The sequence below is a fragment of the Mauremys mutica genome, chromosome 12, assembly GCF_020497125.1.
Source record: "Mauremys mutica isolate MM-2020 ecotype Southern chromosome 12, ASM2049712v1, whole genome shotgun sequence".
In the NCBI taxonomy this organism is placed as follows: Eukaryota; Metazoa; Chordata; order Testudines; family Geoemydidae; genus Mauremys; species Mauremys mutica.
In genome coordinates, this window is record NC_059083.1 from 42551553 (window position 1) to 42569719 (window position 18167).

The 18167-nt window shown below is 47.9% G+C and overlaps 2 protein-coding genes across 3 annotated transcripts in view; both read right to left on the reverse strand.

Moving 5' to 3' along the window:
- Window positions 1-847: 847 nt before the first annotated feature.
- LOC123346800 (zinc finger protein 501-like) lies at window positions 848-7312 on the reverse strand. The gene is made up of 3 exons (XM_044984258.1): window positions 7306-7312; window positions 5493-5642; window positions 848-5180 (listed from the first exon to the last, which is right to left on the reverse strand). Exons 1-3 carry the CDS (start codon window positions 7310-7312, stop codon window positions 3997-3999), a joined length of 1341 nt encoding a protein of 446 aa, XP_044840193.1. The 3' UTR covers window positions 848-3996.
- Window positions 7313-10304: 2992 nt separating this feature from the next.
- The window catches only part of LOC123345079 (zinc finger protein 75D-like), a 28547-nt gene continuing 20684 nt past the window's right edge, over window positions 10305-18167 (reverse strand). For both annotated transcript variants that reach the window (XM_044981727.1, XM_044981726.1), the window contains exon 3: window positions 10305-10860. In XM_044981727.1, coding sequence (XP_044837662.1) covers window positions 10586-10860 — 275 coding nt within the window. In that variant the 3' untranslated portion in view covers window positions 10305-10585. The remainder of the gene's footprint in view (window positions 10861-18167) is intronic.

Consider the following 18167-nt stretch of genomic DNA (forward strand, 5'->3'; position numbering starts at 1 on the left):
GGCTTAACAGTGAAATCCTTGCTGATCTTAAACACAAAAAAGAAGCTTATAAGAAGTGGAAGATTGGACAAATGACCAGGGAGGAGTATAAAAATATTGCTCAGGCATACAGGAGTGAAATCAGGAGGGCCAAATCACACTTGGAGTGGCAGCTAGCAAGAGATGTTAAGAGTAACAAGAAGGGTTTCTTCATGTATGTTAGCAACAAGAAGAAAGTCAAGGAAAATGTGGGCCCCTTACTGAATGAAGGAGGCAACCTAGTGACAGAGGATGTGGAAAAAGCTAATGCACTCAATGATTTTTTTGCCTCTGTCTTCACAAACAAGGTCAGCTCCCAGACTGCTGCACTGGGCAGCACAGCAAGAGGAGGAGGTGACCAGACCTCTGAGGAGAAAGAAGTGGTTTGGGACTATTTAGAAAAGTTGGATGAGCACAAATCCATGGGGCCAGATGCTCTGCATCTGAGGATGCTAAAGGAGTTGGCAGATGTGATTGCAGAGCCATTGGCCATTATCTTTGAAAACTCCTGGCAATCGGAGAGGTCCCGGATGACTGGAAAAAGGCTACTGTAGTGCCCATCTTTAAAAATGGGAAGGAGGAGGATCTGGGGAACTACAGGCCAGTCAGCCTCACCTCAGTCCCTGGAAAAATCATGGAGCAGGTCCCCAAGAAATCAATTGTGAAGCACTTAGAGGAGAGGAAAGTGATCAGGAACAGTCAGCATGGATTCACCAAGGGCAAGTCATGCCTGACTAACCTAATTGCCTTCTATGAGGAGATAACTGGGTCTGTGGATGAGGGGAAATCAGTGGATGTGTTATGCCTTGACTTTAGCAAAGCTTTTGATACAGTCTCCCACAGTATTCTTGCCGGCAAGTTAAAGAAGTATGGGCTGGATGAATGGACTATAAAGTGGATAGAAAGCTGGCTAGATCATCAGGCTCAATGGGTAGTGATCAATTGTCAGCAGCACTTCAGGTTAGGAATTGAATTGAAAGATGACAATAAAACTAAATTAACCATCAAAAGATGAATTTTCATAGAGCACTGATAACACAGTAAGTACAGCTGAGATTTAATTATGGCCTCATCAAACCAAAGATTTGAAGAGTAGCTCTTTTAATCAGTAAGCCAAATAATTTAGTAAGCCAAGCAAAGTAGCTCAGCACTACACACACAACATGTGAACAATAAATGACAATTACAGGTGAATGCATGCTCTTTTAATCAGTACCAAATCAGCTGTAGCCACAATGATGTCAGATTCAAATCCTAGAATTTCATTTTCCCCATTTTAAACTGCTTGTTGGCGCTATTTTTTAAAACTAGTTCTACTGCAATTCTTTTCTTTTGCATCATTTGAAACTAGGATATTTTTCATAGCTTGATGGAAGTTGTTAGATAGATACATCTTTGGTATTTTCCAGTTAAGAACTCCAACCAGCCCAAAACTTTGGTGTTATGAAATAGATCTGAACTCCTATGTGTTCATTGTTCTAGGACAACAATAAGTAGGCTTCTGAAGGCCAAATTCTGACTTCCTTCCAAGCACAGAGATTACCCATGCAATTTTAGCAATAAGCATTGATTTCCTAAACCTTTCTGAATTTTTAAGCAGGTGGAAGTTCTCATCCTTCCTTCTGTTGTTTGGTGTGCAGTCTTCTTCTTCTTCGGTAAGACTTAGCAGTCTGTCTTGTTGCCTGATTTATTGGTTATTTAGATTTCCCAGTGCAACAACTCTTATTTGACTGAGTTCTGCTTCTGTCTTAGGAACAATATCACAGTCCTTTTGATAGTGAGGACCCCTGCAGGTAGGGCAGAGACACAGACACCTCGGAAAGACCTTCTGAATTTGTAACAGCTTTGTTAGTGCAATACTACGGTCACAAGCACTACACTTAGCACAGTAAATAGAGGCAATATAAAATGTGACAATCTCTGGCATGAGATCATTTGCATACTCACACCATCTTTTGCTAGGAAGCCCCCAACTAGCTTAGAGGACCCACAAGTGGTCCTTTGGCCTGACAGGTTCCAGGAAAACCTCCCTGGAGTGGACAGGCCAAGTTCCACCTTTTCTCAAAGGTTAGCTAATGCTGGTCATACCAATGCATTTTAAATAGTGATTTCTACCTCTTTTCCTAATCCGTATTTCCTCACCCTATCAGTGTTGGGGTGCCCTTCTTCCAAAGCTCACAAAATCCATTACCTCAAACTTATTAGCATATATGTCTGTTAGTTACCATGGGATTCTGGTAAACATCTGCTGATATTCCTAACTTAAAAATACCTGAAGCTGGTATAAACAGGCTGCTTGTGGTCACCTATCAGCAATTTAGCAACACTTACTTATAATATTACTCTAGCTTGTGACATCTTATAATGTAAAGTTATTTATGGGTTAGCTGCTTATGTGAAGGCTTTGACCTTAGGCCTCAGCTACTGTCTTACAGGTTTAAGACCTGTAGTCTACTGCATTACTGCCTTACTTCACATCTCTGTACATATACTGGCTACAGTCTTCAGGGAAACTTAAAGAGTCATTGGAATATGAGGACTAAACACAAGGTCAGCCCACTTTAACAGCAGATGCCCTAACCCCCAGGCTGCAGAGTCAGTCACTCTCTCGCTCTCTATGGCCACGTTACTATTTAAATATTTACACACGGGAAATGCTTCACCGGGAGAGACTGACTCAGTCCCACATCAGAATATTCATTAGCTCAGGGTATGTCTATACAACAACAACAAAATGTGACTGGCCGTGCCAGCTGCCTTGGGCTTGAGGGGCTCAGGCTGGGGGGCTCCTTCCTTGCATGTAGATTTCTGGGATCAGGCTGGAGCAAGGACTCTAGGATTCTGTGAGGTGGGAGGGTCCCAGAGCTCAGGGTCTAGCCCAAACCTGGATATCTACACAGCAATGAAACAGCCCAGCATGCCCAAGTCAGCTAGCACAGGCCAGCTGGGGGTGGCTAGCTGCTCTGTAGACATACCCTTACTGGTTAGGGCACTGTCCTGAAAGGCAGATGACCCTGTTCATATCACTTTGCTTCATCAAGTGGAAGAGGGACTTGAACTGGGGCCGTCCCACATTGTGTGCGAGTACCCCAACCACGGGGTTAAAGGTTATGAGTGAGTTTCTACCACCCCCACCCCCAGTGTTTTGTGGGAAGTTAGCTGGCCTCTGAACAAGCATACTGGGATGGGTTTCACTGGCAGGGAAGTGTCTAATTTCACTAGTTCATAAAGCACAAACAGAGATAGGTGCCTATCTCTGTCAGAGGGGCAGGGTTTAGGACATACCCCTTGTTGGCATCTCTTGTTGGCTAGATAAAGTGGCTTCCCACCCACTTGAGGGGGCCATTTAGGGATCTGGGGCAAAAATCTGTCTGGGGATTGGTCCTGCTTTGAGCAGGCGTTTGGACTAGATGACCTCCTGAGGTCCCTTCCAACCCTGATATTCTATTATTCTGATTCTATTGTGAATCCAGTTCTAAGATGCCCATCTCACCCAATTGATTGTACTGAGAGCCTAGTCACTTGATTTGGGTTTATGGATCTCAGTTTTGTTCCTGTGATCTTCTAGGTGCCTAAAATGTATGTGTTGGAATGTTCAGTGTCCCAGCGCCCAAGTCCTCTAGTGGATCCCAGCCTAAAACACTATCAAGAAGAAATTAGAAGTCCCAGTATATGATAAAAATAGGGTCCTAGGTGTAGAACTCAAAATTTAAATGTAGGACCTGAATAGAGGATGTTGAGAGCTTCTCCAGAAGTAATAAGAGTCCCATGTTGCGATGGGATTTGATTATCTCAGGCCAGCCTCTTGCTGTGCCAGCTCTGTTCCAGAAAAGTGATTCTACTCTCTGCTTTAAGTACAATGACATGTCCTCATTACAGGGCCACTTCAGCCTGGCCTGACCTGCTTAGATATGTGGGAATCGGCAAAGGTTTTACTGACATAGCCCATCCTCAGCCAAGACATTTCTAGGGTTTGTGTCATGTGTGGATTCTCTGGTGTCTGCTGAGGCTTGAGCTATCATAATAGCCTTTCCCACTCTCATGGCACTTATTTGGTTTCTTTTCTGTGTGGGTTCTCTGATGTCCAATAAGCCTTGAGTTCCGACTGAACCTTTTCTCACAGTCATGGCACTTATAGGGTTTCTCTCCTGTGTGGATCCTCTGGTGTCTGCGGAGGCTTGATCTGTCACAGAAGTCTTTCCCACAGTCATGGCACTTATAGGGTTTCTCTCCTGTGTGGATTCTCTGATGTTGAATAAGGCTTGAGCTCTGACTGAAGCTTTTCTGGCAGTCAGGGCATTCGTAGGGCTTCTCTCCCGTGTGGGTTCTCTGATGTTGATTAAGGTGTGACTTCCTAGTGAATCTTTTCTCACATTGGGGGCATTTAAAGGGTTTCTCTCCCGTGTGGGTTCTCTGATGGCAAACAAGGGCTGAGTGCTGTCGATAGCTTTTTTCACAGTCAGGGCATTCATAGGGTTTCTCTCCTGTATGGATCCTCTGATGTGCTAAAAGGTCTGGGCCCAAACGGAAGCTTTTCCCGCACTCATTACATTTGTAGGGTTTCTCTCCTGTGTGGATTCTCTTATGGGAAACAAGGGTTGAGCACCGTCGAAAGCTTTTTCCACAGTCAGGGCATTCATAGGGTTTTTCTCCTGTATGGATTCTCTGATGTGCTAGAAGGTCTGAGCCCAAACGGAAGCTTTTCCTGCACTCATTACATTTGTAGGGTTTCTCTCCTGTGTGGATTCTCTGATGTTGAATAAGGGCTGAGCTCTGACTGAAACTTTTTCCACAGTGAGGACATTCATAGGGTTTCTCTCCTGTGTGGAATATCTGATGTGCTAGAAGTTCTGATCTGTACTGGAAGCTTTTCCCACAGTAACTGCACTTGTAGGGTCTCTCTCTAATGGGGATTCTCTGTTGAATAGTTTCTTTGAATTTCTGGACTCCTCTGCCTCTGTGAGTGGATTTACTCCATCTCCTTTCTGAGTGGTTTCCCTGATGCTTCTCTGTGCTGCTCTGACTCTCACAGGCCTTTCTCTCCTCAGGACTCTGGGAAACATCTCCTTCACCTCTTCCCGATACCGTCCCCTGCAGTTCCACTCGCTCAGGACCTTCCTCCTGAGGATTCTCCTCCTCGATCTCATTCACTGTCCCATCACCTGCAGAGATAGAGAAAGAATCCAGACAGGAGTCAGTCCCTGTGCCAGGGCAGGGAACCTCAGAATGGGAAACAGGAAAGGGAGGAACAAACCCATATAACTGCTGGGGAGATTGAAATATCAGGAACTGTATCTTTCTACCCTCAATACCCTTCTCCAAAGGAGTGAGAGGAGGGGACCCATTCTTCCTCCACATCCTCTGCGTATAGATCAAGGCAGGGGCTGAAGGGTCAGACAGGCTTGATGAAAATGCATAAGAGGCATCAACCACAAGGGTTTAACAATTAGTTTCTAACTCAGATGTTTCATTACCTGTGTGGGCATTGCTTGGGCTCTCCCTTTCCTCGTGGCCCTGGAGATCAGGGACCCACAGCTCCTCCCCTTGTTCCAGCTGGGAGAGGATGTTTGGTTTGGAAACTGGAAATCCTGCTGGGAGGAGTGGGCAAGGAAACAGGTGTTGAACTTATTCATTAATGTTATTGCTGTTACTCCTTCCAGACCCAGTGTCTGAACAAAAAATCCCAGAGAAGCTCCATCCTCTCCCCAACCCCACCCAACAGGGACTGGGCTATAAATCATACAAGATCCCATGATGCACCGATCTGGAGCAAGGATTACCAGCTTGTTGCCAGTTCACCTATGATAAGTTACATCAGGGGTTCCCAAACATTTTTCCATGAGACCCACTAGTGCACCCGTAATAGGCACTGAGACCCACTATTAACATGCGTTCATCAGAGTGAGGGGCCCCGTGGGACATGCATGACCCCTCGTCTCTGCAGGGGCCAGGGCCAGTGAGAGGGCAAAGGGGCCAAGAAGCTGTCACAGCCAGCCCCCACTGTTATGCTATGGCTCAGAAGCCTGCTGAGTGTCTTCAGGTGGTCATCTGGCAGCTCTGCCCCAGTCACCCACCCAGCACCTGGCACGTATCTCAGGCATCCCCTGCCCAGGAACAAGGGAAGGATTTGGGGGCTCCCAGTGCCAGGCAGGGTTGGCCTTAGGGATGGTCATAATGGGAGAACACCCAGGACACCACGATCAGGGAGGGCACCATAACCCCCCCCGCACACACACACACAGCCAGCCCAAGCCCCCAAGTGCTGGGGTCAGAGCTAGGGATGGGCAGGATTGATGGAATCCTAGCCAGGGGCTTCTACCATGTACCATGATCCACCTGCTAGTCCTGTCCAGATTGAGGAGGGACGGGACTTCTTCTTCAACTGGAGCCGAGTTAGACCCACCTCTGGGAACCTCCCCCACAGCTACAGGAAGCTTCCCTCCCCCCAGCCCACCCAGTCACCATTTTCCCTAAGGCCAGTCCTGTTGCTGGGCAGAGGCAGATGCTCAAGCCAGAACTGGCTGTTACCTTAATGGACTCAATCACCCATCACCAATCCTGAGTTAGGGACAATACTACAGGGGGCCGGACAGCCAGGGATCGCAGGGTATTGAACCTCAGGGTGGGAATGGACGTGAACCGTCCAGCTTCCTCCAGCCGCCGTCTCATGAGGTAGGTCCCTTCTCCTCACCCTCTGCCCATCAGCTGGCAGCTCTGCTTCACCAGCAACCACTCTACCAATGTATAAAGTTTGGGGTTGTCCCCACAAAACTCGACCCATAGCAGACCACCTGGGACTATGTCATGGACAGAGCCCATGGTTTGGGAACCCTTCCCTTATTTGACCCCTTTTAGATACAGATTATGACAGTGAGCTGGGGCAATGAGTGCATTAGGCCTGATGTGATTTAGGCTATGGTGTGCCCTCTGCCGACTGGCATTGAGGGGATTGATGGGTCACACCTGGGTCACAATGGACTAGCACTAGGGTTTAGCACCACAAAACTAGAATGATACAAAACTAACATGGCACACATTAAAGGGGTTTAAAAAACTGACTAAATCTGATAGGTCTAAAAATGTAATTGTAAACAAGGGGTGTGTGTTTCAGGTGGGGCTCCTGCAGGGATCAGTTGTTGGCCCTACTCCATATAACATTTTTATCAATGACCTTCTAAAAAACATAAAGTCAGTAGTGATGAAGTTTACAAAAGACTGTCATGGGGTGTGCACCCCATACCCAGCCCTGATAGAGATAACGAGGGCCTGAGAGATCAATTGGGTTACCTGGCATCATCACCTGAGAGAGGGAGGGCCAGGAGTAATTGAGAGCAAAGTAAGCAGTAAGCAGCAAGAAGGCACCTGATGCCAGGAAAGGTACATTCCCTGACCAAGATGCAAGGAGGTGCATCTAGCGGTGAGTGGGAACCCATTACAATGACATACAGATTGGGGGAGTGGTAAATAATGAAGGGGGAGGTCACTGACACAGAGCAACCTGGATCGCTTGCTATGCTGTGGGCAATGCTTTCAGTATTGCCCAATGTAAAATTTCACACAAGAACAAAGAATGCTGGCCACACAGATAGGAACTCTGTCCTGGGAAGCAGCAACTCTAAAATAAATCTTGGGGGTCACAGTGGATAATGAACTGAACAAAAGTTCCCAGTGCACTGCTGTGAGAAAAGTGACTATTGACATCCTTGGATGCATATCCAGGGCACTTCTAACTAGGAATAGAGAGGTGATATTACTTCTGTATTTAACAATTGTGAAACTGCTGCTGGAATACTGTGTCCAGTTCTGGTGCTCACAATTAAAGAAGGATGTTGAAAAATTAGAAAGGCCTCAGAGAAGAGCCACAAGAATTATAAAAGGATTGGAGGACAGGTCCTATAAAGGAGATCAACCTTTCTTTATTCTTTATGAAAGAATACTAAGGGGTGATTTGATAACAGTCTATAAGTCTCACATACAGAACAGAAATTAAACATAAGATGGCTCTTCAGTCCAGCAGACAAATGTGTAACAAGATCCAGTGGCTGAAAGTTGAAGCTAGAGACATTTAAATATAAAATAAGGGTATGTCTACAGTACAAAATTAATTCAAACTTATTCTATTCGAATTTTCGGAAGCAATTTTATACATTTGGTGTTGTGTGTCCCCGCTAAAGCGTGTGAATTCGACAGAGTGCATCCACAGTACCAAGGTAGCATCAAATGTCGGAGTAGTGCACTATGGTAGCTATCTCACAGTTCCCTCAGTCCCCACCGCCCATTGGAATTGTGGGTTAAGCTCCCAGAGCATGATGGGGCAAAAACCTTCTCGTGGGTGTTTCTGGGTGTGTGCCATCATTCACTCCTCCCTCCGTGAAAGCTATGACAGATGCCATACTGCCAGCAGACAGTGCAGTACGGTGCACCGCCTGTCTCCTGGTACTATGAATCCACCTCGCATGTCCCCTCATCTTTCTATCTACTCTTTTATCTAACCATTTCCAGCCTTTTTTCGGCTATTGTGAACCAAGCAGCAAACTCTGCTCTCCTGCTCTTGCATCACTAGCTAATTTTTCCATGTCGTCTGTCCTGGGCTTGCATGCAAGCTACAGAAGGCAACAATTCCCCACCATTTTTGGCCATCATGAACTAAGCCACACAGCTTCCGCCGTTTTTTCCATGTTATCGGTTCTGGGCTCCCGTGGAAGCTACAGACGGCAACAATTCCCTGCTATTTTTCGGCCATCGTGAACTGAGCTGCACAGCTTCCGCCGCAAACTCTGCTCACGCTTCTGCCACAAACTCTGCTCTCCCTCTCTTGCAGCTCTAGCGAGCTTTTTGACTCCGTAAAAGTTACAGAAGACAACCATTTACCGCCTTTTATCAGCCATCTTGTCGCGCCCTTTTTCCAGGATTACCTGTGCAGGCACCATAGCACGGCAAGCATGGAGCCCACTCAGATCTCCGCTGCAGTTTTGACCATTGTAAATACCTCACACATTATCCAGCAGTATTTGCAATACCTGCAAAATCAGGCGAGGAAGCGATGACAGCGCAATTGCTATACTGATGAGGACATGGACACAGATGTTCTTAGAAGCACGGCATGTGGTGCTTGGGAGATCATGGTGGCCGTGGAACACCAATTCTGGGGCCAGAAAACAAGCATAGCCTGGTGGGACTGCAGAGTGTTGCAGGTCTGGGATGATTCCCAGTGGCTGCGAAACTTTCATATGCATAGGGCCACTTTCATGGAACTTCGTGACTTGCTGTCCATTGCCCTGAAGCGCAAAGACACCAAAATGAGAGCAACCCTCACAGTTGAGAAGCAAGTGGCCATAGCACTGTGGAAGCTTGCAATGCCAGACAGCTACCTGTCAGTCGGGAATCAGTTTGGAGTGGGCAAATCTACTTTAGGGGCTGCTGTGCTGCAAGTAGCCAGTGCAATCATTGACCAGCTGCTATCAAGGGTAGTGACTTTGGGACATTTGCAGATCATTGCGGATGGCTTTAATGTGCTGGGGTTCCCTAACCGTGGCAGGGCAATAGACAGAACGCATATTCCTATCTTGGCCCTGGCACACCGGAGCGGCCAGTACATAAACCGCAAGGGGTACTTTTCCATGGTGCTGCAAGCACTGGTGGATCACAAGGGACGTTTCACCGACATCAACGTGGGATGGAAGGGAAAGGTGCATGATGCTCGCATCTTCAGGAACTCTGGTCTGTTTGAACAGCTGTAGGAAGGGACTTACTTCCCAGCCCAGAAAATTACTGTTGGGGATGTTGAAATGCCTATAGTTATCCTTGGGGACCCAGCCTACCCCTTAATGCCATGGCTCATGAAGCCATACACAGGCACCCTGGACAGTAGTCAGGAGCTGTTCAACTATAGGCCGAGCAAGTGCAGAATGGTGGTAGAATGTGCATTTGGACGTTTAAAAGCGGGCTGGCGCAGTTTACTGACTTGGTTAGATCTCAGCACAACCAATATTCCAATTGTAATCGCTGCTTGTTCTGTGCTCCTCAATATCTGTGAGAGTAAGGGGGAGACGTTTATGGCGGGGTGGGAGGTTGAGGCAACTCACCTGGTGGCCAGTTTTGCACAGCCAGACAACAGGGAGATTAGAAGAGTGCAGCAGGGCGCACTGCACATCAGAGAAGCTTTGAAAGCCAGTTTCATGACTGGCCCGGGTATGGTGGGACAGTTGTTTTTTTTCCCCTTGAAGTTACCCGCCCCCTATATATATGAAAGGAAATAAAGTCAAAATTATTTAAAAACTGTTCTTTATTATTTGTTGCACAACACATTGAGAGAAATCAGAAGGTAGACCGGGGATGGGGGGCAGTATTGGATTAGGGGGGTGGAGGAGGAGGAAAGGACAAGTCCAGAAACCAAATCAAAAGTTCGCATTTCTGCTGCTTGGGCGATCCTCTGGGGTTGAGTGTGTGGGTCCCCGTTGCCTCCCCCTCGTGTTCTTGGGCGAGGAGTCTATGGAACTTGGGGAGGAGAGAGGGTGGTTATACGGGGGCTTCAGCAGCAGTCTGTGGTCTTGCTGCCTTTCCCGCATTAGATCCACCATACAGCGGAGCATGTCAGTTTGCTCCTCAATGAGCTTGACCATAGCAAGCTCTCATCGCGTGCGTCCCTCCTCTCTTCGTGTTCCTGTAATGCTTTATGGGACTCTGCAATTGTTTGTCTCCACGCGTTCAGCTGGGCCCTATCAGTGCGGGACGACTGCATGAGCTCGGCAAACATGTCGTCCTGAGTTTGTTTTTTCTGCCTTCTAATCTGGACCAGCCTCTGGGACGGAGTAGATAGGGGCCATGTTGAAACATTTGCGCCTGCAGGGGGAGAAAAAGGGAGGGTAGTATTTTAAAAAATATATTTCAGAGAACAAAGGGGACACTTTGGTGTGAGTAAGCCATCACACACGGCCGGGCAACAGAATTCAGCTTGCAGGCAGCCTAGGGGCATGCGGGGTTCTGCTTCTTCTACATTCATTTCAATGCTTTCAAACTGCTTGGCCCCCTTTCCCATAGCAAGCAATGCCTGGTGGGTTTGCCATATAAAAGGAGGGCCTGCAGGCTCTCTGGGATGATTGCTTCATACAACACCTCCCTGCCCCCCACCCACCACGTGGCTCCGATGAGGCTCTGAGCAGGGATGAGCCCTTTAAACTAAATGTGAACAGCCCAGCACAGCTGTATTTCTCTCTCCTCTGCCCCCCACCACGTGGCTCCGATCAGGCTCTCACTCACCAGAAGTACCTTCTCCAGGGTAATGGTCCGGAAGCCCGCCCTGGGAGTCGGGTGAGGCTATTAGCTTCAGCGTTAAGGATAGTTCCTGGCTAGGGGGGGAAATGGATTCCCCACTTGCTGCCTGTGCACTGTCCTCCTCCTCCTCCTCCTCTTTGTCCTCCAATGACTCTTCCTCCTCACTCCGTGCAACTCCCCCCTTCCAGGTGTCCACGGACAGTGGTGGGGTAGTGGTGGCGTCACCCCCCATAATTGCATGCAGCTCACGGCAGAAGCGGAATGTATGGGGCTGTGACCCAGAGCGCCCATTCGCCTCCCTGGCTTTTTGGTACACTTGCCTGAGCTCCTTGATTTTTGTATGACACTGCTTGTGTCTCTGGAGTAGCCTCTTTCCATCATGGCCCTGGAGACTTTAGCGTAGGTATTTGTGTTCCTTTTTTTGGAACATAGTTCTGCCATAACAGACTCATCTTCCCAACATGCAATGAGATCCTGTACCTCCCATTCGGACCATGCTGGAGCTCGTCTGTGAATCCGGGACTGCATGATCTCTTGTGATGGTAAACTCTGCATGGTTGCCTGTAATGGTGGACTGTGCTGATGGTCATCTGTGCTGATGGTGACCAAACAGGAAATGAAATTCAAAAGTTCCCAGGGCTTTTCCTGCCCACCTGGCTAGTGCATCGGAGTTGAGAGTGTTGTCCAGAGTGGTCACAAGGGAGCATTCTAGGATAGCACCCAGAGGCCAATAATGTCAAATTGTGTTCACAATACCTTTAACCCGGGATTGCGATCTTGATTTAAGTGCTACTCCACTTGCCGAGGTGGAGTAGAAACCAGATTAAAGAGCCCTTTAAATCGAAAAAAACAGCTTAGTCATGCAGATGGAATCTTTTTATTTTTTTCGAATTAACTCAACTAATTCCAAAATAACAGACTAGTGTAGACCAGGCCTAAGTTGTAAAGTTTTAACAGTGAGGCTAACTGACAATTTGGCAAAACTTACCCAGGGCTCTAATGGTTTCTCCATCACTGGACATTTTTTATATCAAGAATGAAGGGTTTTTTTCCTAAAAGAAACACAGGAATTAATTGAGGGATCTCTTATGGCTTGTGTTACACAGGAGATCAGACTAGGTGATAACAACAATCCATTAAGGCCTTAAAAATTCTGAATCTAGTCCTCTAATCATTCTTGTAGTTTTTTTCTAAATCTGTGCTAATTTGTGAACATCCTTTCTGCAGTGTCAACACCAGGACTGGATACAGTATTCACTAATGGTCTAACTAATGCCACATTAAGAAGCAATGATGTTCTCCTCCTTATCGTTGCTTCATATTCCTCTGTTTAGCTACCATAGGATCATATTAACCCTCTTAGCTACACTATCACACTGGATGCTCATATTCAGGTGGCTTCCACCATGATGCTTTGGCCCTTTCCAGAGTCACTGATTCCCAAAATCTCCCCATAGCAGGGGATAGAGACACCGTCTGACATGGTGATGAACCAGGCTCACGGTGTTGGGGACTTTGACAAACGCAGAGATAATTCCTCAGACCCAGCAGCACAAAACCTCCCCTCAGGTCTGTCCAGCTCATTTTCTCACAGGAAATCTCTGCTCCCACACGCACAGCCATCTACACCCTGGACTGGTGGATACAGATGTCAGAAATGTCAGAATTGTCCCTGTACATCCACTCAAGCTACTCTGTGCACCACAAACCCAGAAACTGGGAGTAACCTGTCTCCTCACAGCTCGACCCAAATGCAGACTGAAAGTCTTACAAATCTGTTCAGTTCCCATCATGCTTCACTGCTGGAAATTCATGAACCTCAAACAATGCCAGCATTTACTGAATACAAACTCTACCCAGTCAGGAGAACAAGGGGCAGAGGAATCAGCCTGGCATGACAATCATTTCACCACAGCCACTGTTGACCATCTGGCACTGCAGATCCCCTCCAAGCAGACTACCATGGTACTGGGGCCCCTGCAACAGCTCAAGCAGAGATGGAGAACACTGGAGCATTGATGATGGGGAACCCCAGCAGAGACAGAGAGTTTGGCACAAGGAATTCTTGTAACCTTTGCCCTGCTGCTGCTGCTGCTGCTGCTGCAGGAGGGAAAAAGAGTATTAATTACAGCAGCATCTGGAATCTCCAACTGAAATAAGGGCCCCTTTGTGCTGTCAGTGGTATTTATCTGCCAGTCCCTGTACCATTACCACAGGGACTGAGCGCTAGGAGTCACAAAACCAAACCCCGCTCAGCTGCCACCAAACCATGCAGACCCCTGAGCTTGCTTGGTGCCTAAATTTTTGCAGTGAAATTTCCCTCTACGTCTATGTCTTTGCTTCAGAGCAAGCACATTGCATATTCTCACCAGGCATCCAAACATCTAAGCCCCAGAGTGATGCAAGGGCCAGGAGCTGATGGGCATTCTGCTGTCTCACTGTCCTGCAGGGCCCAGGCTGGTCAGTGTGCTCTGAGCTCCCCTCCCACATTGGTGCCTAGAGCTGAACTTCCACTTTAGTGTGGGGGAATCCCGTCCTCCTAGCTGATGTTTGATGCCAGGCCCACTAAGGTTAATCCAGCCCTGGTTGTGAATCACATCCAGAGGCACCATCTCTCCTCACTCACTCACTGTATAGGGAGCACAGATACATAACACAGGCTTTGTGAGTCCCAGCAGGGGAGAGGTGTGCAAGTCACCTACCTCAGGACCCTTTGAAACCCTAACAGGGAGTCTGTGGCATAACTAAGGTCCTCTCTAAGTTCCTCTGTGAATCTAGAGAGAGACAGTCCCTGCCCCCAAAGGGCTTTCCCTGTCAATAGATGAGCCAGACAAAGGGTGGATCATTATCTTCATTTTGCGGAGGGGAAACTGAGACCCGAGGAGATCACAGCTGGGACTTTCAAACTTCATAAGGGGAGAGGTGTGCAAGTCACCTACCTCAGGACCCTTTGAAACCCTAACAGGGAGTCTGTGGCACAACCAGGGATCTCCTAAGTCCCGGGCCAGTTTCTGAAACAAGGTAGCAGCCTTCCTCTCTTGTGTTTGTGCAGAGAACCACCCCCACAATTATTCCGCATCATTCTTGTCACACTTCGCTGCTTGTGTAGACCAAGCTCACTGCACACACCAGGGGCTCCTGACATTCCTCCCCCACACGATCCCTACATGCCACCCTCCCACCCCCCTTTATTTCTGGGATTCACTGCACCCCCCATTGCCCCCTTCCATGAAGTGTTGTGTGCCCCATTCCCTCCTCCACCCATAACAGGGCTTCTCATTGTCTCTCCAAGGCAAGGGCTCCATGTGCTCCCATTTTTCCCTCTCCCCATCACCATCTGCCCCCTATTCCCTACACAACATCTCTCCCCTCCAGTGATTCTGTGTGTCCCTCATCTCCCCCTACTCTCCATTCATCTCTGCCCCCATCACCCCATTAAGGATTCTGTGTGCCCCCTCTTCCCTCATCCACTGTTTCACCCTAACTCCCATACCTCTCCACCTCCCACTTGTCTTCCTGCATGTGTCCCCATCCCTCACCCCCATATATGTTTCCATTTCTCCCCACAATAATCAGCTTATGGTCACTGATATCTAGAACATTCCCTGATATTTTGGAGTTGATGGGACGTGGCTCTCAAAAGTTATTGTATTACAGATAGACAGACCAATAGTCAAAGAAAAGCCTTCAAAGTTAAGTGGAAGGTCTGCAACCTCAGCCAGCTATTCATAAACCCTCCCTCAGGCTGTTTCACTGTGAGGAACTATCATTTGAAAGTGATCAGCCATGGATGGGGAAGGACACTGGGACAATGTTGAGGTGGTGCTAACATAAGTTGGATAACCTGAAGCGCTGCATCTGCTAGAGGATTCTGGGAGCAGAGTTCTGTTAGCATCAGGCCGGGAAAACTGCTGAACTCAGGGTAAATTGGTGGTGGTCTTCGGTCAAATCATGTAAAGTATATAAAGAAAGAGTACATCTCGTTCTCTGTGGCCTAGGTGTATGTTGCCCTGAAACATGGATGAGTCCCAATGAGGAGTTAATAATTACTAGTAGCATCAACCTCAGACAGTGACTTGTTCTCAGATGTCCCTCACAAAACTGAGGAAAAATGAGTTATAGAATGCCAGCTAGGCATAACTGGGGAACATGTGGCACCTCTGTGCAAGAAAGATATAAGGGCTAGAAACGAAAGGCATTAGTAGGGGAGGGGGAGAAGAGAGAAAAAGATGACTTCTGACCTAAGAAAGAAGACTTCTCTTACCCTGAACACCTAGAGGAGACAGAGAACGTTAGGGTAGCCAAAAACCTGCTCCGTTGGACATGTGATCGTCCCAGTGCCTAGAAGTGCCAATGACCGGGGCATAAAAGCCTTTATTTAGGATTTGTAGCTCTACTCACTTTGCTTGCTAATCAGGATGCTGTATCAGGCCAATATAATTACTGAGGATTTATGCAGATAACTGGCTCTGTGGATGAGGGGAAAGCAATGGACGTGTTATTCCTTGACTTTAGCAAAGCTTTTGATACAGTCTCCCACAGTATTCTTGCCGGCAAGTTAAAGAAGTATGGGCTGGATGAATGGACTATAAGGATGGACTGCAGGATGACTCCAGTTTGGTGGAGAAGCTCCTGGATCAGGTAGTGCTAGAACAATTCCTGATGGTCCGACCAGGAGGGGCACAAAGTTGGGTAAAGTGTTTCCAGCCAGCCTCAGTGGAAGAAGCAGTCAAGTGAGCTGAGGCCTACTTTGATGCTGAGGGAGAGGAACAGCCCAAGCTGTACGTCAGATTGAGAGGGGTTCACCAGGGGATGACTCCAGGAGGCTTCCAAGGGGGAAAGACTCCAAGGATTCTAGACTATGGGGGTGCACCACAACAGCTAGGGGTTCAGTGAGCCCTGAAGCCTATGGGAGGTACTAGTGGGAAGGAGCTAGGAGACCCAGTGGTCTGCTACAGGAGTGGCCAGCCAGGGCATATTAAAAGGCACTGCCCAGAAATGGAATGTAACTACTTGGAGTGTCATTACACTGGAACTAATCAGTTGGAGTCTAATCGGTAGTGACAATCAAGCTGGAAGGAACTGTAGTTAAGGGTCTGGTAGACTCAGGGTGTGGGTATACCTTGGTTTGAGAAGACCAGGTGAGGGCAACTGGCCTAGACTGACACCTCCCAGTAGACATCTCCTGTGTACATGGGGAAACCCGAGTCTACCCCACAGCAGAAGTTGAGCTGACGGTACAGGGCTGGAGAGCTCAAGGACCGTCCATGGCACATAATTTTGGGGAGAGATTGGATGGGCTACTCAGCCCTCATGTGGGAAGGACCAGGACAGCAACCCAGGACCGAGAGGGTCTGGGCCCAGCTGGGAAAGAAAGCAGACGGGCTGGGAGCCATGGTAAGGAGACCTCAGAAAAGAGCCCAGACACAAGACCAGTATACCCTAGACATGAGGGACCTGCTGAGAAAGTGCCATCAAGAGTTGGATGAGGCTAACTTAGAATCATAGAATCTCAGGGTTGGAAGGGACCTCAGGAGGTCATCTAGTCCAACCCCCTGCTCAAAGCAGGACCAAACCCAACTAAATCATCCCAGCCAGGGCTTTGTCAAGCCTGACCTTAAAAATCTCTAAGGAAGGAGATTCCACCACCTCCCTAGGTAACCCATTCCAGTTCTTCACCACCCTACTAGTGAAAAAGATTTTCCTAATATCCAACCTAAACCTCCCCCTCTGCAACTTGAGACCATTACTCCTTGTTCTGTCATCTTCTACCACTGAGAACAGTCTAGATCCATCCTCTTTGGAACCCCCTTTCAGGGAATTGAAAGCAGCTATCAAATCCCCCCTCATTCTTCTCTTCTGCAGACTAAACAATCCCAGTTCTCTCAGCCTCTCCTAAGTCATGTGCTCCAGCCCCCTAATCATTTTTGTTGCCCTCCGCTGGACTCTCTCCAATTTATCCACATCCTTCTTGTAGTGTGGGGCCCAAAACTGGACACAGTACTCCAAATGAGGCCTCACCAGTGCTGAGTAGAGGGGAATGATCACATCCCTCGATCTATTGGAAATGCCCCTACTTATACAACCCAAAATGCCATTAGCCTTCTTGGCAACAAGGGCACACTGTTGACTCATATTCAGCTTTATGTCCACCGTAACCCCTAGGTCCTTTTCTGCAGAACTGCTGCCCAGCCATTCGGTCCCTAGTCTGTAGCAGTGCATGGGATTCTTCCATCCTAAGTGCAGGACTCTGCACTTGTCCTTGTTGAACCTCAACATATTTCTTTTGGCCCAATCCTCTAATTTGTCTAGGTCCCTCTGTATCCTATCCCTACCCTCCAGCGTATCAACCACTTCTCCAGACAGAGTTATTAGCCAGCTAGTCAGGGTAATGCAGAAGTTGGCCCATGTACAGGTGAAAGGCAAGGGACAGAGGGAACAGTGGTTGGCCTTGCAGGAAGCATTGGCCCAGGTCCAGAGGGAGAAGGATCAGAGGGTACAGCAGGATACAATAGTCTCAGACCAAGACCTGGGCTCAGCAGAGTACAGCAGGGACCCAGACAAAGTTCAGGGTCTACCAGAATACTGTGGCAACTCAGGCTAAAATATCCAGTGTGCTAACTAGCATAGAGGCGCAAACAGATTTGCCTCAGCTGGGAGAGGAGAAAGAAAAGTGCTGTGATAGAGAACAAAACCCTAGAATAGGGAAGGGAATGGTGCAGGCACGCTTTTTGAGCTCCCTCCTAAGAGAGGAGGACATGATGAAACAACTGGAGGCTGCAGAAAAGGAACTGGACCATCTTAAATTAAAAAATGAGCAACTGACTGAAGAGCTCCAGTTCACTGCTGAGGAGAGTAGACTCTGGACACCAGGG

What these genes read in the sequence shown, in the direction of transcription:
- LOC123346800 (XM_044984258.1), bottom strand. An exon ending in CCCAAGCAATGCCCACACAG is followed by an intron (nt 5,181 to 5,492) that starts GTAATGAAACAT and finishes CTATCTCTGCAG; the next exon opens with GTGATGGGACAGTGAATGAG.